General features: G+C 41.7%; 1 protein-coding gene across 2 annotated transcripts; it reads right to left on the reverse strand.

Annotated features, from left to right (window-relative positions):
- Nucleotides 1-5,367: 5,367 nt before the first annotated feature.
- Nucleotides 5,368-21,854, reverse strand: sh3d19 (SH3 domain containing 19). 2 transcript variants are annotated; one of them, XM_062516591.1, is made up of 19 exons: nt 21,555-21,854; nt 16,863-16,902; nt 15,378-15,418; nt 15,165-15,210; nt 14,460-14,580; nt 13,325-13,487; nt 12,079-13,224; nt 11,810-11,914; nt 11,510-11,607; nt 9,901-9,944; nt 9,573-9,810; nt 8,762-8,830; nt 8,531-8,674; nt 8,254-8,320; nt 7,965-8,095; nt 7,746-7,795; nt 7,016-7,242; nt 6,522-6,562; nt 5,368-6,318 (listed from the first exon to the last, which is right to left on the reverse strand). In XM_062516591.1, the coding sequence occupies exons 1-19, from the start codon at nt 21,628-21,630 to the stop codon at nt 6,148-6,150; spliced, it is 3,018 nt and encodes a 1,005-aa protein (XP_062372575.1). In that variant the 5' UTR covers nt 21,631-21,854; the 3' UTR covers nt 5,368-6,147. The 2 variants fall into 2 exon arrangements, with proteins under 2 accessions (XP_062372575.1, XP_062372568.1); XM_062516584.1 differs by having other exon boundaries at nt 13,325-13,508.
- Between the last annotated feature and the right edge of the window lie 637 nt (nt 21,855-22,491).

A 22,491-nucleotide genomic window follows, 5' to 3' on the forward strand; every position in this document is an offset into this window, starting at 1 on the left:
ACTACATTTTCTGTTCCCCTGTATCAACTGTATCAACATAAGTCTTCCTAATTCCATCCAACTTTCTATCCATTCATCTTCTTCAAACCATTCACTCATCCACCCATTCTAAACAGTCTGCCTATCAACATCAATTAGACGCTCTACATTCAACTTTTAAACAATCTACTCTGTCTCAGGCTGGCTCTCTTAAGACTAGCCAGTTAAATTGATTACACCTGTATCTGTATCCACTACTCTCAGTAGAGAGCTGTGTCTCTCCATTCTACAAGAATATAAGGCACATTCCATCCAACATTCTATCCATTCATCTTCTTCAGACCATTCACTCATCCACCCTTTAAACTGTCTATCAACATCCATTAAACAATCTGTCTATCAACATCCATTAAACTCTCTGTCTATCAACATTAATTAGACTATCTACATTCAACTTTTAAATTATTTACTCTGTCTCAGGCTTTAAGAGTACACTGGCTCTCTTAAGACTAGCCAGTTAAATTGATTACACCTGTGTCAACTACTCTGAGAGCTGTATCAGTGTCTCTCTTAACAAGAATATAAGGCACATTCCATCCAACCTTCTATCCATTCATCTTCTTCAGACCATTCACTCATCCACCCATTAAACTGTCAATCAATATCTATTAAACAATCTGCCTATCAACATCCATTAAACATTCTGTCTATCAACATTAATTAGACTATATCAAAGATCATTAAGGGCGGAGCAAGATACTTCATGAGAAGCCACTTCCTGGAACCCGAATCGCAAGAAGGAGGGGGGCAAAATCCCCCTTTATGCAGAGCTGTTCCGCCTCTTTTCCATTGAAGTCTATGGACATTACACGCATGACACACACCCTTTATGCAGAGGAAGTCATCCCCGTTTTGCGCCCATAGGCATGAATTACGACGACGTATCTTGCTCCGCCTTAAGGATCTTTGACTATATACAACTTTTAAAGTATTTACTGTGGGTCCCTCTCAAGCAGCGTTTATATGTCCTGTTTCACTACTTCCTCTGTCCACAACTGTTTCAAAATAAAGGTCCTCACTGCAATAATACACTATTAAATCATTTAACCACTGAAACTACTCAACTATTGAACTGTTCAACCATTCTAACTGTCAGTTATCATCCACTATGCCTCCAGTCAACTACATGAAACCTCCATGTACCTAGCAACCAACATAGCAACTATTAAAATTAAGTGTTTATGACCGTTTCCATAGCAACCAACATGATTATACTGCAGTAACTTCTTGTTTCCTGATAGTGGCCACCATGGATACCCTAGCAACAAATGTTTCAAAATAAAAGTCCTCACTAGCAAGTTAGCTAGTTAGCATGGTTAGCATAGTTAGCATTGTTAGCATAGTTAGCATTTTTAGCATAACTGCAAAAAATCATCAACTAAGTTAGCTAATCAACCTGGTTAGCATTGTTAGCAAATTTAGCATTGTTAGCATAGTTAGCATTTTTAGCATTACTGCTAGAAATCATCGGTTAAGTTAGCTAATCAACCTGGTTAGCATTGTTAGTAAAGTTAGCATTGCTAGCATAATAGGCATTTTTAGCGTAACTGCTAGAAATCATTAGCTAAGTTAGCTAATCAACATTTTAACATGAATAGAAATCATTAGTTAAGTTAGAACTGGAACGTTTAATCTTTAAACTGTCTACCTTCACACTATCAACTCTCTGTAAACTATGCAACCACCATGTTTACCCTAGCTACACCTTAGTAACCATATCTACATTATCTATCTATTTTTGCATTTTCATGCACTGGTAATTCCTTGGAATTGCATTTCTAGTTCTTATTCTTCTTCTTCTAACGCAGTTAATGCAACTTCAACCGTTTAACGTAGAAACTTCATTCAAACTTTGTTGCGTAGGTCTTACTTACGCGATGTGGGCTTTATATTTTTCAACTTTGTAACTTTTATACTTTTTGAACTATTAATTAAAAACTATTCAAATTTCCCCATAGACTTAACATTGCTCATTATGACATCACGGCAGCAATTAGAATGTTACGCCAGGTGGCCAGTCCAGGTGCAGCAGCTCTCTCTCTCACACTGGCTCTCTTGAGACTACATTTTCTGTTCCCCTGTATCAACTGTATCAACATAAGTCTTCCTAATTCCATCCAACTTTCTATCCATTCATCTTCTTCAAACCATTCACTCATCCACCCATTCTAAACAGTCTGCCTATCAACATCAATTAGACAATCTACATTCAACTTTTAAACAATCTACTCTGTCTCAGGCTTTAAGCACACACTCTGGCTGTCTTAAGACTAGCCAGTTAAATTGATTACACCTGTATCTGTATCCACTACTCTCAGTAGAGAGCTGTGTCTCTCCACTCTACAAGAATATAAGGCACATTCCATCCAACTCTCTATCCATTCATCTTCTTCAGACCATTCACTCATCCACCCATTAAACTGTCTATCAACATCCATTAAACTCTCTGTCTATCAACACTAATTAGACTACATTCAACTTTTAAATTATTTACTCTGTCTCAGGCTTCAAGCATATACACTCTTCTCTTAAGACTAGCCAGTTAAATTGATTACACCTGTATCAACTGTCAGTTTCTCTGGCTATAAGCATACAATCTCTCTGACGACTACATATCCTGTTAACTGTTTCCTCTGTCCACAACTGTTTCAAAATAAAAGTCCTCACTGCAATAATACACCATTAAATCATTTAACCATTGAAACTACTCAACTATTTAACTGTTCAACCATTCCAACTGGTCAGTTATCATCAACTATGACTCCAGTCAACTACATGAAACCTCCATGTACCTAGCAACCAACATAACAACCATTAAAATTAAGCGTTTATGACCGTTTCCATAGCAACCAACATGATTATACTGCAGTAACTTCTTGTTTCCTGATAGTGGCCACAATGGATACCCTTGCAACAAATGTTTCAAAATAAAAGTCCTCACTAACAACTTAGCTTGTTAGCATATTTAGCATAGTTAGCATTTTTAGCATAACTACAAAAAAATCATCAACTAAGTTAGCTAATCAACCTGGTTAGCATTGTTAGCAAATGTAGCATTGTTAGCATAGTTAGCATTTTTAGCATTACTACTAGAAATCATCGGTTAAGTTAGCTAATCAACCTGGTTAGCATTGTTAGTAAAGTTAGCATTGCTAGCATAATTAGCATTTTTAACGTAACTGCTAGAAATCATTAGCTAAGTTAGCTAATCAACATTTTAACATGAATAGAAATCATTAGTTAAGTTAGAACTGGAATGTTTCAGCTTTAAACTGTCTACCTTCACACTATCAACTCTCTGTAAACTATGCAACCACCATGTTTACCCTAGCTACACCTTAGTAACCATATCTACATTATCTATCTATTTTTGCATTTTCATGCACTGGTAATTCCTTGGAATTGCATTTCTAGTTTAGATATGGCCTGCCACATTTATCATTGACTGTTCGCTATTTCTTTCCAGCAACGACGTAGTGGTTAACATTACTGCAAACCGCTTTACACTCTTCTTATTTCTTAGAGAACGTTTACAGTGTCAATATCAAAACAGTTACATAGAGATGATAGGCCCACCGGTCAATTTCTAAGTCCCAATGTGGCCCTTGAGCCAAAAAGTTTGGACACCCCTGGTCTAGTTCATAGGCTACACAATCATTGGGAAGACTGCTGACTTGACAGTTGTCCAAAAGACAACCACTGACACCTTACTCAAAAGGTCATTGATAGGCTGGCTGTTCACAGAGGTCGTGTCAAAGAAAATTAATAGAGGCAAAGGGAAGGAAAGTATGTGGTAGAAAAGGTGTAGGCCTACAAGCAATAGGGAAAACCACCACGCACAGATGTATGCAAGATACGGGTCATTCCTTGTGTCAAACCACTCTTGAACAAGAGACAGCATCAGAAGTGTCTTGCCTGGGCTAAAGACAAAAAGGACTGGGCTGCTGCTGAGTGGTCCAAATAAAAGTTATGTTCTCTGATGAAAGTATTTTGCAGTCAGTGATGGTTGCAGGGTCAATGCAGCCGTCTACCAGGAAGTTTTAGAGGACTTCATGCTTCTTGCTGCAGACCAACTTCATGGAGATGCAGATTTCATTTTCCAACAGGACTTGGCCCCTGCACACAGTGCCAAAGCTACCACCTGATTAAGGACCATGGTATCCCTGCTGTTCTCAATTGGCCAGCAAACTCTCCTGACCTTAAACCATTGAAAATCTATGGGGTATTGTGAAGGTTAAGATTCGATAATTCAGTCCACTATCAGAGCAACCTGGGCTCTCATAACGCCTGAGCAGAGGCACAAACTGACTGACTCCATGCCACACCACATTGCAGTGATTCAGGCCAATGGAGCCCTATGTATTGAGTGCTGTACATGCTCATACTTTCCATGTTTACACTTTTCAGTTGGCCAACATTTCTAAAAAATGAATAAAAATTGTATTGGTCTCAAGTAATATTCAAATTTTCTGAGATACTAAATTTGGGATTTTCATTGTTGTCAATAGTCAAATGAAAAGAAATTAACAGCTGAAATATATCTGTGTGTAATGAATTTTTTAATGGAATTACTGACATAAATCAACTTTTTGATGATATTCTAATTATACCAGCACCTATTCCTTGACAATCTCCACGGGCTTCCTCTAGATGGTGATGTCTGCCTCAGCTTAACTTCTAAACACAGCAAGCCTCACTGCTGATTTTCACTCCTGCTTAGTTAGGGCCTGAAAGGCATGCATTCTGATTGGCTGACAGAATCCTGCAATCTGGCTGAAGAAAATTCTGAGTTTGTTCTGACCATAATAACATTTGACTTGATAAGAAAGTTGTATATTTCTTGTCAAAATCATGTAGCAGATCTCTAACTGCCAATACAATTCACTCATTTCAATTATAATCACAGATAGGAGTGTGGTTTGGTTAAATGTTGAAAGAGCTTGTCATGCTGTGTGTGTGTTCCTGTCTTGCAGCTTCCAGAAAACAAGCTTGATAGAGCAGCATACTGTACAATCAAATATTGTGCTTCCATGGCTAGCTTGTGCAAAAGCCAAGACATGTCCACACCTGTGATTTAAAGTGAATTCTGAGGAAAACAAACAGTACGGCCATAACTACAGGTTTTGACAGGCAACGCCCAAGTGGTCTGCTATTCATTTACTGTTGTCATGGAGTGAAAATTCCCCGGAAATTCACAAGGAAAATTACAAATAACCACTCCATGTTCAATCTGTTGCCACAGGGTGGAGCAAGTAACTGATATTTTGGTGTCCTCTGAAAGTGACCATGCTTGGTCTTTTTACAGTATGTTCACATTCACACCCCTGGTAACCAAAAAATAGGTTTATTGAACACTGTTCACTACAGAAATTAATCATGACGGATTCATGTGCTGGAATATGACATCAGTATCCCATTATAATGACTTTACATGCATATAAATACATTATTTGTAAACAAAATACAGAAGAGAACATACGTTAAAAATATTGTAGACAGATTTGATCCTCCGCTTGAAGTGAGAAATACTGTATGTGGAGGGAGATACAGCACAGCAGAAAGCAAAATAAGCCTTGCATACCCACACCAACTGACTTCTTTCATTGCCATCAGGTCAGGCCACGTTGTTTCTCAAAGAGGATTCCTATTTTAGGTTAATTATTGTTCCAGTAAATAAAGTGGACTGGTACACTGCAGTCAGTGCTGAAGCCTTATCCCATTCTGTTCACCCAGGTAATGGGTCCATAGCTGGATTTCTTCATTCCTCTGGGTTATAGATCAGGGGCATCGAGTTGAGGAAAAAGTGGCTAAAGTGACTGGGAAATGTGCAGACAGCAAGGCTTCCAAGACCATGCTAAAGCTGATATCACTGACACAGGCACAAGGTGTTGGCTCTCCATCTGCCCCCGAGTGAGAGGGGAGGGAGAGAGAAATGAGGCAAAACCGTTTGTTCTGGTAACTGGTATGAGCTGGCTTGCTGTTTGTATAGACCATGATGACACAGGCACTTCAATGCATGATGGGGCACGTAAGAGAGCACTTAACATCAGTGCAGCACATCATCTGAGCAGCTGTTCTGGCCATAGGTGTGTTTACTAAGTGACTGACTCAGCTGAATTGCACAAACGCTTTAGGGAAGACGCCCTCTCTGCCGTTGACACGTCCACTGCACCATTCCTCATCCAAATGTGCTGTTACCAGGATACGATCTCCCTGCTGGAATGGAAGATCATCGTCTGTCTCGGCAGTGAAGTCATATAAAGCCTCCGCCCATTCAGCCTGTGGAAACACACAGACACACCAGGGCATGAACGAACAGACAGACAGGCACATCAAGACGTAGACACAAAAGAACACAGAAAGAGTTCATCCAAGTGCAAACTACTCATCTTCCCAGTCCACAGGGTCATCAGTACTCATGATATACCGAACAGTTTCAGTTTCAGTCTTTTTGTCAACATAACAATGAGGGAGAGTATTACCTGATCTGGTTTTGAGGGCATGCTAGGAGAGGACACCATACCTGTCAGATGAAATCAGAGTGAACTGCTTTAGAGAACTTTCTCAAATGTCCATACTGATGTACATTATGTCTGGATAAGAGTCTACTGGCTTTAGAGAAGCAGCTAATTAAAAAGCAACTCATTCTTATTCCCACGAATAGAAATCCATATCCATATGCTCTGCTGGACTAGAGTGGACAGTGGACTAATTGTACTGATCCACTCATTTGACTGGGCTGCGGCGTGGGCCGAGCCCCTGGTGCAGTAGATTCAGTGCTGCTGGGGCAGCTTGAGGCAGACACCAACAGATTCATACATTCCTCTCATACCACACAAAGGGAGAGATTCCAGTGCTACTTGACCCATTTACCAATGATCACAGCTAGCACAAAAATATGAATGTGTGAGTTAATGTGTGCGTTTGGATCCAACACAGTTCCAAATCCAACACTGCACAAAAGAGTGAGCTTTACCAGGCAGGGCTATCTTGGTCTGGCCGGCATCTGATGCTGTTGGAGCCGGTAGGTCTTCTATGATCTCCACGTAGTTAAGAGGGAAGATGCCCACACAGGTGCCCAGTTTACCCCGCACCCAGTCCTGCCCAATGTACTCCTGCAGCTGGATCACATCTCCTTCACTAAACATTAGCTCGTCACTGTGCTCTGCCTCAAAGGAGAACCGCGCCACGCATCGGGGTCCACTACAAATACAAGCACAACCATTACTTACATCATATACATGCTGCACATATTCCCTTAAAGGACATACAGTATGGACCAAATGTAGCCTGGGAATACTCATATGAACCTTTGGCAAATCTAGGATTTATTCTGCAGGCCTGTCTGGCCAAGAGGCCATTGAAGCCTATTTTCAATGTCCCTAAAACACGGCCATGCAAGTACAATCTCTAATCCGGCTGGTACATGTATTTCTTTGGAATTGGGTTAACAACTGCATTTCAAACCTTTACAAAGTTTACGAAGTTCAAAACCAATTGAAGTTTAATTTCACTGCTAGTATAGTTACGCCCCTGATGAAAGTCGTATATTAATTAACCTTCTCCAGACCCACTCAATTCCAACTGAGGTCTGCGTGCTAACCAGGCTAGACCAAATGCAGAGTTATTTTGATTGTGGAACCCCTGTGGTAAGACCACTAAAATGAATGACCGATCACATTTCAGCAGTCTAGAAAAGGACTCACTTGCTAGGTGCTTCTGGCAAGGTCTTGGCATGGGTTGATGGTACAGCAGACTGTAAATGAGAGATGGACAGAGAGCGATAGATAGAAAAATAGATAGATAGATGGAGAGAAGTAAAAAGATCAGAGACCTTGACAACTATGCCACTGAGGTTTGAATTCCTTGTAAAAAGGTGAAACTGAATAAACATAATTTATTAGAGGACACTCATTTTTGCTCACCATCAGTTTAACATGGCTGATAGGGAAGAAGCCTGTGGCTCCTCTGAGAGTTCCCAGATACCATTCATCGTCCAGCTGCTCTACTTGATTCACCACATCACCTGCCCGCAGGTGCAGCTCTCCTGGGCCCTCTACAGCACAGAGGAAACGAGAAAGATTTAGGTAACAAGAAAAAGGCCACTGAATCAGCTAAGTCAACAAAAGCGTGAGCTGATGAGTAGAACTGGTGTCATTCAGGTTCAAATTCCTTCCACCCATGAGCCAGCCATGGGCCGCGTCATGCATGTACCTGGAATAAAGTCATAGAGAGCCTGGACCTGCATTCCACCATTTCCTGAGGGATCTGGCTGGGTATTCTGAAACAAACCAGAAACAGGTGCATATCTTAACCACTTTTTGCAAGATCACAGAGTTGCTGAGAGAAACCTGCCACTGCCATTTAGAGATCTTAGACATGTACTTCATTGCCTGACTTAACATACAAATTGGCATGGTGCAGCATAAATGTAAAATACAGAGTTGAAAGGAAGTAGAAGGGAGTGAGAGAGGTCATTAGTAATTCCCACCTGTGGAGGTTCTTGGTGAGAGTAAGCCGAGAGCGGAGTGATGATCTTCATGTAGGATTTCTGCACACGACCACTAGCAGCTCCAGCCTGACACTCAAAGGTTTTACTGTCTATCTGATCCAGCAAGACCAGGACCTCGTTTTTCTACAACACACAGGACATATGCATTTGGTTGAGCATTCCCATTCCAGATGACAGGGAGTGTTGTTCCTCACAACATCTGTGCTATACCTGAAAGGAGAGCTCTCCTGGATTAGTTCCGTTGCAGTCAAACTCGGCAATGGCATGAGGGATTTCAAGCTGAATAAGAGACAGACAAAAAATGACTGAATTAAAACCATAAGCAACTATATTCCAAAGGATGGTGATGGCACAAAAATCATATAGATCTTCTATAATAATGTAAAGTACACTGAATAAGAATATATGGCTGTCTTATGTGTACAAAGTATATTGGATGTACCCCCTCATTGGTAGTCTGGAAGCCAGCCCAAATTAAACCACATCCACAAAATCTAAGGTCAGGAAATTTGGTCCGGAGTTGCTTATATTAATGCCCTTAGTATTCACATATGAACACTGTGCACACCAATCAAATCGTCTGGGTGGGCTTTATATTATACCATGCTGGGCAGATGAGCAACAGTGCCTAGTCATTAATGTCATGAGCATGCGGTTGATTTCGTTTACAATAAAAATGGCTGTCACTAGAGAAGCTAGACACTTAGATTTCACCATCACGTCTGCTGTACAAGATATTGACAGCGCAATTATTAAAAAAAAAAAAAAAACAGTGATTGAGGCATTGTCGAAAAAAGAAGAATGTTTTGGCTGAACTGCCTACAGGATTCACATATGTTGTTGCTCTGATTGGTTAGGTCTATCCAATTGTGTGTAGAGGCATTTAATAGTCCTGTTTCGTTTGAAACACACCCCGTAATCATGTCCCAATGCTGCAGTACCAGACTCCAATTCTCAAGTTTGAGTCAAGCTACTTTATCGGTGTCTTGCCATATATCTACTACACAAATACAATACTTACTGTATATTTATTATAGAGTAGGTGTCCTGGCTTAGGTCTTGGGGGTAGAACAGGTCCTCTTTTGGGTGTTTTGGATGACCTGCGCTCTTGATATTGACCTAGGTTGGGAGACGCCCCTTTGGCCACTGAGGAGACTGAGGTAGGAGGCTGAGAAGCCTCTTTCCTGGGAGGAGGGGGTCTGTCTGGGCCAGCTTTAGCTGGAGGGGGACGAGGTGGCAGTACCTTGACACTGGCTGGCCTAAGAAGGTACATATGAGGAAGATCCATTCATTACAAAATGTCACAAGGAACTAAACCTTTTACTAAGTGAAATACTGCAAAGACACACCTTGGAGGGAGTGAGGGATCAGGAGATGACCCACTGCCAGTGTCCTGCAATAAAAAGCAAAACAACTAATTACACATAATTATATATTTATATACTTTTGAAACTCTTCCATATGCAGTAACAGCCCATGCAGGCCATGAAGAGAATTCCATAATACAGCCTGACTGTTAAGGAATGTGCATTCACAACCATCGAGCCACTGGACCTTATATGGCTGTCCGAGGTCACACAGCGACTCCATACTCAGCAGATATGCCACCATGACAACCAATCCAGTGACAGTTCCCCACAGTCAGCCATCAGCTGGCCAGAGTCATTGTTTACACGGAGACACAAAGCTGCCTTTGTGAGATTCCGGCAGTGGGCAGGTGAAAGACAGGGCTGTTAGTCTGTTAGCAGGATTTCTCATGGCAACAGTCTTTAGCTCAACATGAGGTCAGCATGACAACAACATTCCTGGAGGGACAGCACTTACAGTGAAACATTCACTCAAGTTTAGACTAGCTACCTGCAAACGTGACTCATTTACTGTGGTGATGCTTAGGCAGTGAAACACAGTACAGCATTCAACACTTTTTGCTCTCAACTGAACAACAACGTTGACAACATTACAGTAAATTACTACATTTAATGCACTTCTACTACACTACACTACACTACACTACTTTTTATGCCCAGTCTCTTGGCTGCTGTATAGACCAATAGAGTTGAGTTTCCGGGCGAAAGATAATGTTTGAGGAAGAGATTAGTTTTCAGAGGGGGAATTCCAACTTGGCTTTTCCGTTCCCTCATGGAGGGTGCGGTTGAGTGGCTTCATTAACAATAGGAAAGAGGATAGTGTCTTTATGACCTCTGACATGAAGAAGAAAGATAGCTTCTCCATGCTCTATACTTATGGCTCACTTCTGTTGCCTTGACATTTGTAGCTGGAAATTGTGTTTAAGTTTATTTGGTGATCATCAAAACCACACTGGCAGAGACAGAATACTATGTCCACAACAGGGATTCAACATTAAACAAATACTAACTATACTTATATTGTGCTCATAATGTAAAAATGTCCTAGAACTGTGAAAAGAAAATCTCACATATGGAAAGGCTTTCCACACATATGGAGGACCTGTGGATAGCTGAAGTATCCCTGTGATCTGTATTGAGTATCAATAAAGTGAGTTCCCTGTGATCTGTATTGAGTATTAATAAAGTGAGTTCCCTGTGATCTGTATTGAGTATTAATAAAGTGAGTTCCCTGTGATCTGTATTGAGTATTAATAAAGTGAGTTACCTGTGATCTGTATTGAGTATTAAGAAAGTGAGTTATCTGTGATCTGTATTGAGTATTAAGAAAGTGAGTTATCTGTGATCTGTATGGAGTATTAAGAAAGTGAATTACCTGTGATCTGTATTGAGTATTAATAAAGTGAGTTCCCTGTGATCTGTATTGAGTATTAAGAAAGTGAATTACCTGTGATCTGTATTGAGTATTAATAAAGTGAGTTCCCTGTGATCTGTATTGAGTATTAAGAAAGTGAGTTATCTGTGATCTGTATTGAGTATTAAGAAAGTGAGTTATCTGTGATCTGTATTGAGTATTAAGAAAGTGAATTACCTGTGATCTGAAGCTATGTCTTTGGCTTGGTGGTGGAGGTCCTCCTACAGGCTTCTGAACAGGAAGAGGTGGGGGGGCATCCTGGGAATCATCCGCCACTGACCAACAGAAAATAATATCAAATACAGCCCATGTGTATTAACACAACATACTGTATAGTGGCAATTAATTAGCACATCACATTAGCACCTTTCAGTAAACCCAAAGAGACAGGAAAAAGGCCATACATGTTCCCAGACCAAATGAAGAAATACAGAACTATATTTCAACAGTACTCTCTCACACACACAAGGAACTCACACTTGGCAGATGTACTTGGGACCCGGATCATGGTGGGCTTGCGCGAGACCCCTCCACGGTTAAAGGAGCCCTCTACTCCTCTGACTGGTTTGGGGGGAGTTGGACCTGTAGGAGTAATGGAGTTGCCCATGACTGTTTCCATACAGTAAGAGTAGAGATAAACACATCTCAGCTTTTAGCACATTTGAGTGGGACACCCATAATGTTCAGTGTTCTAGTGTTCAGTGTACTTCACTTTTGCCAGCACTATTGCTAAGAAGCGGACTGACCTGGTACAGGAGAATCCGCACACTCATCCTCCGGTCTGCTCTGAGCTGAGTAAAGCCTCGAGGAGCGAGGGTTGGGCCACTCTGTGGGACTGCTGGGGGCTGCCGGGAGGCTGGTGGAGTTATGGTTGTTGTGGTTCAGCAGCTCTCGGGAGGGCTTTCTCAGAACAGGTGGGGGGGCCTTAGGCATGGCTGTCTCCTCTTGAGGAGGAAAGCTATTAGGTTTATTCTGCAGAGGAGGACGTGGTGGGGGCAGGAGGGCAGTCTTTGGTGTGGCCACCGTAGGGTCCTCCCTCTGGTCAATAGAGGGCTTCTTAGGAGGCACAGGGCGTGGGGCTGGGGTAGGGACCAATTTGGAGGCAACACGGGCCACCTCGTTTCCACTGTCATTGTGGTTCTCATCTATCTGTCTCTTAACTGAGGGTCGTGGCACTAGTGCTGGTTTAGGTGCCACCACAGGGGGTTTGGAGGGTTGGTTGCGGGGCCTTGGGACAGGCACAGGAGTGCTGACATGGTCATTTGTGCTGGCCTGGCCCTCAAAGGCCTGGATTTTATTGCGAATACTCATGTCAGAGGAGTCGTCTCCGCTCTCGTCACTTAGTTCACGGTGGGAGCCTTCCGAATCACTGAGGTCAGCGCCGGCGTCTGCGCTGAAGACCTCCAACAGCTCTTTGAGGTAAGGGTTCGGAGACGGGTCTCTGCTGCCGGAGATCACCTGAGGGGCATCTCCACTGTCCTTTATGCGGACTAGAGTTTGAACCTTGACCTCCGTGCGGACAGGTTTGCTGGGTCTTGTGCGAGGGCGTGGAACAGGCCGAGGTGCCTGTGTCCGGGGCGACTCAGAGGGTGACGAGGGGTCAGGATTGGACACGACAGGGACAGTGTTGTCAGAGATGCCACAAGGCTCAGAGGGTTCCGATTCCAAAGCAGATGCTGTGGATGCTGCTGGAGAGCGATTTGGGTCGTCAGTGGTGTTTGGGTCAATAGCATTGGTTAGCGGAGCATTTGCACAATGATTCTCCTCTGTGTGTGTGCTCTTTGCTTCTCTCTGATTGAAAGCAGGTGCAGCTGTTTGGAGTGGGCTCTCCCTTGGTGCTGGCTTTGGCTTCACAGGAAACGTTGGTCGTGGAGGTTTAGGAGGCCTTTTCACTGAAACAATAATATAAGACAAGCTGTTCACATCAGAACTGAACTATCTGCCACTGCATTAAAAAACAAGGCACAACTAGCCAACTCTCTGGGCCCTTACATTTAGGTGCTTCACAACTGGACTGTGAAGGGGTTCTGCACTCTGGGTCAGGTGAATTGGCAGTGCCCAAAGTGTCCGTCTGTGTGGCAATTGTTGTGGTGTGGGATCGACGAGGGGGTGGTGTTGGTGTGACGTCCTGCTCCTGTGTTTTCTCCTTGATGACCTGATCATAGGATGGTGGGGGCTAAGGCATGAGAGAGGGGGAGTTCACTCACACGCAAGCAGAGATGCAAGCCAATTTACCACACTCTGATCCACATATCAATCCATCAGCTCATCTCTTCTTGTCATGTATAAACATGAAAAAGAGTGTCGCTACAACCTTTTCTACCCCATCAACAAGGGAGTAAGGATAGGGAGAGTTTCCCAAACACTCCAAAGCGCTATGCTACTCTGCCCATAACCAGCCATGGGGACAGTGACTCATGAATTGGCCAGCTTAGCAATGACCTCATATGCTATGCTGAGAAAAAGACCACAGAAACAGTGCTGAATCAACAAGGCTAGGCTAGCATTCAAACTCATGATGTGGAATAAAGTGAAAGGGCTCTAATGTGTATAACACACCAGGCACTATTCAATGTGGGAATACCGTCCTGCACAAACTGTTGCTAATTTAATCAATGAGCAATAACATTTTGCTAATTCAATGCCACCCAACGCCATGCTACACGCAAACATCTGCGATTCAGTGCACAGACGAGGAAGACTTGCATTCCTTTAGTCACACACCATTTCCAAGAAACTTCTAAAAACCATAAAAAAACAAAGGCTCAAAGTAAACCAAGTCTTACATTGTTTTTCTACATTAATAAGACAAGCACTCATGCCCTTATCTCTGAAGTGACTGCAAATTCCTCTTGTATCTTAGGTGCTCTGCCTATTGTCATTGCTGAACTCTGCTTAACAGTTACAAATATTTCCCAAGGTCAGTTTACAGCGAGTTAGTAGGTCACACCGTGGCATGGCAGCACAGAAAAAAGGCACTTCAGCGACACTGCACCACACACACGCTAGAATCACACACACTGCTATTAAGGAGGAGAAACAAACACAGCCCAACGATACGGAATGTTACAAGCAAACACACACCCTTTCCATCAGTATTAAGTTTATGTAATGAACACACTCCAACCTTGGCCGCCACTGGGATACTGGCGCCCCAGACAGGCTGCGGGGACGGCAGAGCAGAGGCCCCTGGGAACCAGGAGCTAGAGGCCAGAGGCTCCGCGGACACAATGGTTATCTCCGGCCGCCTGCAACCAACACAAGGCTTTATAAGTCTAATCAAGATCATCACAAAAACAGCCTGCACATTAATCAGTTTACAGGACACGGCTTATTCTTACACTTGATACCTTTATCATTTTCAAGTGGTCTATCTGTTTTATTTAGCAAATCAACTACCAGTACTTCTGGAATGAACCCCATGCATCAATTGCATCTGATATGAGAGCAGCATAATGCTAGCCAACTATGAATAACAAGAGTTAACTTGAGTTTTTGGCTCAAGTCTTCTGCTGTGTTTAACACCACCCGTTGGGTCCATTCTAGTACAACACCACCTTTGTGGACAAATGGATGTTATGTGTTGCTTGACAAGCTCAGAATGGCATTATTAGCTATTATTCAATCGGTATAGCACGTGATAACAACTCTCACAACTGTCCATTGTGGATGGTTTGTGTCCAGCCACCGGGTTATGATTCAACAAATTTATTTCTTGGTTTGTGTCCACATGCTATAAAGGTTATGATTCAACAGATGTATTTCTGTGGCAAATGGACGAGCAAATGCTTCTTGATGCCTTATGTGGATGTTTAGGTGTTGTACAACAAACCTTCGGTCTCTCGTGTGGTCACTTTGGGAAGTTGTTCTCCCTGAAGCTGAAACAAAAGAAATCATTTTAATAGACTTGGGAAAAACTGAAGGTGTAGCTAAAGCACACAATACAGCGTATGGCATTAAGACAAACATTATACTTGCATTACATTATACATTATACTCGCAACCAAAACATCTGACAGACCATTCATGTTTAAAAAGTACTCACTCCTTTTGAAGGCAGCTCGTATGGAAGCCAGTGGTCTTGAGCTGGAGGAGCACAATAACATACTTTACTGTAACTTAACTAAAACCAAGCTGGCCATACATCCTATGAATGTGTGGTGTGGTGCAGTAGTCTTCTGCTCCAGGGATAGTCCAGCTGAGGACCCTACACTATGCTGAGCAGATGCCACTAATTACCCAAACACTGAACTCAAATGGAATCTCTGTATTCATGCACAAAGATTTTTTGTGCTTACAACAAATCCATCCAAAACAGACAAATACATAGCAGTACTGCTACCATGGCCAAATATGATATAAATCACTGCAGAGAAATGTGATTCCCCGAGCTGGCATTTACTACTTCTGCATGATCGATACAGCTGACTGTAGCTGTTCCATATCCACTGCAGCCAGAGCGAATCTAGAGGCTGCATTCGCCTACCTGAGGCAAGCACTGACATTAGCATTGAGCCTTTGCCAATTTCAGCTTTCAGGTCCCATCTTACAGGACAAGTTGCAGTTGAAAGTTGTGATCAAGCATTCCGCTTTCATGAGGAAACTCATTTAGCTGTGAGGGAGGGCCCTTTTGCAGAGCCTGTCATATGGGAATGCTAATGTAACATCCATGCCAGTCAGACAAGACACACCAGCTTTGCTTTCACCACCAGCTCTTGCTCTCCTGTCCTCTACTCTTTGAAAGCCAATGTGATAAGTAGAATTGCTAGCTGACAGACCGATATACCATATAACTATATCACTGATCAAGAGACAGTCCATAGCTCTATGTATGACGGCAAGCTGAAGGGACAAATCTATCAATTCCTTAGTGTAAGAGGCTAATTACCCTCAGAAGGCTCCTTAAAGCCACACGCAAGTAACGTCCTGAGAGATTTTCAATGCTTTGGATGGATTGGTTGCATAGATATAAACCTGCTGCTTCTCTTGTCACAAACACAACATATTCATTATAATTACACTAGTACATCTCATATTGTGTACTCTAAACATTCCAAAATCCCAACATATATTCCAACATAAATGATCTTTTCTTAAGTAATCCTCCTGTAATAGGTTTTAATCATGGACATTGCTTGAGAGATATAAAGTAATGATGAGGGTGTTGTTTTGGGCAGCAACAATGCGCAGCACCATGAGAGTAAGACCTCTGGATTGGGAATCAGTTTAAAGCAAAAAGAAATTTGCCCATCTATGTCAGCAACAAATATACAATGGGTTACAATGAGCTAAGAAATAATGCTATTAAGAACATATTCTCAAAATAATGGGGACTAATTTCCAGACTTTCAAGATCTTCCTTTACCCAAAGATAAACTTTGATACATTCTTCTAGCATTTTCCATATGGTGATAGGCTGTGTTGCCAAAAAGATGTGGTCTTTGCAACAGTAGCAGTAAAACAACAGAATCATCCATATGATTGAAGAGATACAACAGCAAGAGCATTGCTAGCCCTCTACCATTCCTACCTTGGCTGAATTTGGTCCGGCTTATTCCTTTCTGATCGATCTGTGGAGAAAAAGGAAGGCTGAAGTCAGTGACTCAGCACAAGGTATTTTGGCAACAAACTTCTCTAGTGGCATTCTATTATTGTGCTGGAGAAGAAAAAGAACAGAACCTGCTGGGGCAGTTCCATTTGGCTTTCAGAGACCAAAGCAAGTTCACCTTGAACCGCAGAGTTTTACATTCAAATGGGACTTCACAGTATATCTGCTACAGACACATGCACTGTGTGAGTAGACCGTACATGCTCTAACATGCATGCAGCAGACTTATTGCCAGTGCCTCCAAAAAGGTACTACATATATGCACCATTCAAGAAAAATACATTGACCACTTAGCAATGTCATGAGTCACCGGTATGGACCTTGCAGAACTTAAGGTATGTCTCCACTATTACATAATCTGGGATGATCGTAGTGAAACATGCTGAGAAACCAGTTCTATTAAGACGGAAGAGAATGATCCCCTTTACAATAACAGAGCAGGACCAATTATCTAAACTAAATCAAATGCACGAAACAAACTGGCTTCTCTCTTTGCATCGGGATTCAAATTTGACTTCTATTTTGGCACAGCAGTTAACAGTAAATGGGAGGTGATGAATATGGCATTGTTGTTGTCAGACGACTTCTTTCAAATATTTTTCCAAAAAATAATCTAGTGCGGTTCTATTATTAATCAAAACAACATGCGATCATAAAAGATTGGTCATAGAAAGCATGTGCTGCTCACAGCGTCTGCCCCTGATCCACAGCAACAGACACTCAGGATTACAGCTGCAGGGTCCACCTGTTACAGCCCTCCACCACACCTGCTGTATCAATTACCTCAGCAATCTCCAGACCCAACTCCACTCCACTCAGACACAACAGGGACTTTTCTATCTACATTATTTATCTCACCATGTTTCAATACACTGCTATTTCCAGAGTCATGATTGGTTTTGTCAGAAAACATACAAATGAATTATTTCCATCTATGTAATTGATTCACAACGATCTTGCAACATATGACTTCAGCTCATTAACCGAATTGTAGGCAACTGATACCAAATCAGAGATCTGTGGGTATTCAAGGCCAATTAGTAAAACACCTGACTCAAGCCATTTAATCAGCTGAGCTTCTATAGCTACATCATGGTTCTTGCTTCAAAAGACATACACAAACCACTTTACAGATAAATTAAATGATTTTATTACCATAATAAAGATGCTCCTACCTGACTAAAATGTGATGGCCAAATAGCAGGATTTCCCTTTCCCTTTATGTCCTTGTTAGAGATTTGTGTTGCGTTTCTATTTCTCTGCATACCAGAGAAGTGTGTGAACCAGCAACGGAGCAAAGGTGAGCAACTGACAACAGTGACGCTACCTATAAGGGAGGAGGGGCTTTAGAGTTGCCAGTATGTTGACAAGAGCAATTTGACCTGGAAGGCTAGAATGTAGCTTATAAGGATGATAGGCACTTTCATTTTTCATAGGTTGATGCCATAGGTGGACAACATGATATGGATATAACCTTTTGCCATAGATATATGGATAGATCTATAGATAGATAGATAGATAGATAGATAGATACTTTATTGATCCGCAAGGGGAAATTCAAGAAATCACATATCTCACATGATATGTTGATATAACCTTTTGCCTTAGTATATCTCACATGATATGTGGCTATACTACCTTAAATTCATTTATTCATTCCACCTAATGTTTTAAAGAAATACTCCAGAGTCCTGACATTCCATTTCAATGAGTCTCCTGCACTCTATTCTCTTGCCACACCCCGGAAACCTGCACACCACGATCATTTCCAAAGTACCAGGAAGAGAAAAAGAAAGCCCTTATCTTGTGATCTAGTTTCTGTTCACACATGAATGAAAATCACACAGATTTTCTGTGTGAGCTAAAGATTAAATAAACTATTGTAGCCTACAAGAAGTTAACAATAAAGACAACACAGGCTTAATGATTGTTTAAATCTGGAAACAATACTGACAGAATCCGGGCCTCCTTGTGGAGACTATACAGTCACCAACTGTTTGCCAATTATGTCTACAGTAATTTCCCGCATATAAGCCGCATTGTGTATAAGCCGCAGGACAGTGTTAAAAGAAAAGTTAAAAGAAAAGTTAAAAGAAACAAAACCATATTAACACCATATTAACTGCCCCAACCTCATAGTGGAAGAAATTTTGCAAAATCAATGTAGAAGTCGCGGCTAATAGTCGGGAAATTACGGTACTCAGCACAGGGAAACCATTACATATCATATCTGCTCATTACATTTCCTTCACCAAAGCAATGATTGGTCCCAGAAAATAATAAAATTTTGAGGAAAGCCACTGATTGTGGAATGTGATAGAGATTATAAAGTGAAGCTGGACCTATATACTGTAAAAGGTCATGTAATGGTGTGTGATCAATTGACTATTCATACCATCAAAAAGTAGGTCAACAATGATTGATACTCACTCTATTTGCTGTTTGTTGTAGTCACTTGATGGGAATGGGAAGGTGTGTGGACTGGCAGTTTGCAAAATGTATCTCAAACACCCTATTGAACCCATTTACCTTGGTTTCCATTCAACTTATTTAAAAGGGAAAATTCAGTGTTTTTAAACCTAGGCCATCGGAATAGCCTTCAAAATATCACTAGGGACCCAGATGAAAATCAATGCGTCAAACCAGCATGCCACTTGTGTTCTACATTTTCTTTACTGGCAGTAAACAGGCACATATGCATCTCAACTGGGATCCTGTTAGCCGACACTTGCAATAACATGTTGAACCTTATCAGCTGAAAAAAGCCATCTACTTTGACATGGCTCTCACTCAATGCCCATTCAACCTATCTGATATAAATATGTTAAACTGAGATAAATCCCTTTTGTGATACTGATTATGCCTGATATGCCAAGAAAAGTTTATTTCAAAAAGCAGTTTTGGCAAACACTCAACAAATTAGAAATGCAATGTAAATTTAGGGTCACATGTGAAATGTTGTGTAAGGTATCCAAGGTAAAGGTGGTGGCTCAACTTGCCCCCTGACCATTTAAAATCAAACTGGTCACATGACTTTACTGGGCTGTTTGAAAATGTAATTATATTCTCTCTTCGTCACTCTCTTTTTGATCCAACATTAAAAAGCTTCCTTTTGATACCTTCTTTTAATACCTGCATATTTCCAAACGACTTTCTGTTGTTTCCACATTAGTTCCATGTTTTTCAGTCTCTGTTTCATTTTCGAGTGAGTGAGGACAAACTTGATGCCATGAGCTCATTCTGACACATGTCTAATTATAGAGTGTTTGTTATCTCTGTGTGGGTCTTCCATGTCATTAACTTCTGAAAACAACACTATTTGCTGACTGAACAACATTGGAACTGGATTTGAAATGCTGACGTAGGTTTGTACCAGCTGCACACGATAACTGCATGATGCATATAACTTTCCCTAACTCTTTCAGTCACAGCCTGGGTCCCACCTGCTGACAGACACTAGCCAGGCCTGGCCTTTAAAGCAGCTGTGGACAGGCCCGTGGCTGAACAAACAACCTGGCGAGTCAGACCCAATGGCTTGGGTGGGGTGAATGTTCAACAACTGTGCCGGACAAACAGGTGTGAATATCTTATGTATCTTATTAAAACGGCACAACCAAGTGGTGAGAACATTTGAACTACTAACCTATAATGCTACTCTCAGTAGTAGTATCCAAGGGTCACAAAGGAAGCTTCATTCTTATTTCATGTGGTAGTTACGTTGTTTTCATATGAATTGATACCCTGCATGTGTAACAGTAGAATATTATAACGTGTAAAACAGTTTCTGACTTATTCTGTTTTAACAAGCACATGACAGGATCAGAGGTATGGCCATATTCAAATGTTCCATAGGTTTGTCATGGAATATGACATTTCTCATGGATGTGCTTGGAATACACGTAGGGGGTATAAGGTATTCAAAGCCCTGTAAAACCCAGTCAAGTGGTTTGGAGACTATATGAAACCCACACTTGTGAAAAAGTTGTAACAGTGTCTGGACATTCCTGTTTGGTTTCCATGAGCATCCTACATGGCATCAACTTGATTTCCTGTTTGTGGTCCTGAATAGGTCTTTTCACAGCAGCAGGACCACATGGTAATAGAGCAAAGGTATTTGACTAAACACTCAGTCGGCTTTGACAAATGTAGTCATGACAGCCAAGCAGACAGCCAAACGGCTCTCTCCCTACTGTTCTACTTCAAGAGAGACTACAGCTAAGAATTTAACCTTTCTGGGTTGTTGAGTAGCCTATAAGAACTGTTCTATAGTAGGCCTACTGTTCTAAGTATTAGAGAGGCCTATCATTTCCATCAAATTAAGAGTGGTAATAGGATACTGTAACAGGATACACATGTTTCTTCATAACACTGTGATTTCAGATAGGAATCAGAAGGCCTATTGCTTTCATTGAAAAGTAGCCTATATAAATGAGAATAATTTGTGTCTTAAAACAACATTGCTATTAACCTAATATAACGTGCGTACACCGAGAGGGTATCTCAGGTAGGCTAGGTCTCACAACAACAAAAAACATTGCAGTTATAATCCCCCCCGCCCCCCAGTTATTTGATCCAGCAACAACAATAGCAAATGCTTTTATATATAATATATACCTGTTGCTTGATTTCGATTGCATAGAACGCTGACATCTTTCAATTCTTCTTCCTCCTCGCGTCTGGCTTCGGCCATCAGGTTGCGCTCCTTATCTCGTAGGCTAAACACCTTTAGGTGCTGTTGATGGTAGGTTTCGGAGTGAAAGACTTCAGACCTCTGTCCCCTGTCTATTTCATAAGTTTAACCGGATTGTGTTTCTCTTCACCGGGGTACGTCCGCGTTAAAGTCGTCTTGGTTAAAAATGACTTGACAAAGCAGTACGATGAAGCTCAGCTGTTTGTTCCGACCTAAAAAGTTGAGCAGCGACGGGTCGGCACGCAGAATGATTAGGGTAGCCCATAAGCTACGAGTAGAGAGAGACTGTGCGTGTGTGTGTGTGTGTGTGTGTGTGTGTGTGTGTGTGTGTGTGTGTGTGTGTGTGTGTGTGTGTGTGTGTGCGTGCGCGTTCGTAGGGGCGGGATGTCAGCCCTCCGAGACCTGGCATTTTCGTCTTGCGCTCATCGTTTAAGGAAAAAAAAACAACGGTTTTCAGATCGAAGCGTCTCAACTTTGGAAATAAATGAAAACTGTACGGGCACTGACCTGGCCAGTTCTCACGTTTGTTGTTGTTGGTAGGGCCTATCTGTCAGATGTCTGCAGATATATACTGTAGGCTATCTCTTAATAAATTAAGAGTAAATTGTGTGAAATGAGATATGCCTAATTTCTTGTTTATTTTACAAAGCCTGGTTCAGGGGAGGCCAGTGAGGTGTGGCTCCCCTGGTCATAGGCTTGACATCTCAATAGCCTAAATTGTAAACCAATAGATTAATTGATCAGTGACGGGTTCTTCTTTCTCTATATGGTCCAAACTTAAAAACAAAATGCATGGCTTGCTTGATCCCCACCCTCAATTTCAAAGATGGACAGAATTCACACACATTGCTGCATATGCAT

Source organism: Sardina pilchardus, chromosome 2 (assembly GCF_963854185.1).
Source record: "Sardina pilchardus chromosome 2, fSarPil1.1, whole genome shotgun sequence".
Classification (NCBI taxonomy): Eukaryota; Metazoa; Chordata; class Actinopteri; order Clupeiformes; family Clupeidae; genus Sardina; species Sardina pilchardus.

Excerpts from the sequence above, each read along its gene's own strand:
- sh3d19 (XM_062516584.1), bottom strand. The coding sequence starts at position 21,630 with ATGGCCGAAGCCAGACGCGAGGAGGAAGAAGAATTGAAAGATGTCAGC. Across the intron at positions 9,945-11,509 it reads GACATAGCTTCAGATCACAG|GACACTGGCAGTGGGTCATC; the intron begins GTAATTCACTTT and ends TTTTTATTGCAG. Across the intron at positions 7,243-7,745 it reads TTGCCAGAAGCACCTAGCAA|TGGACCCCGATGCGTGGCGC; the intron begins GTGAGTCCTTTT and ends TTGTATTTGTAG.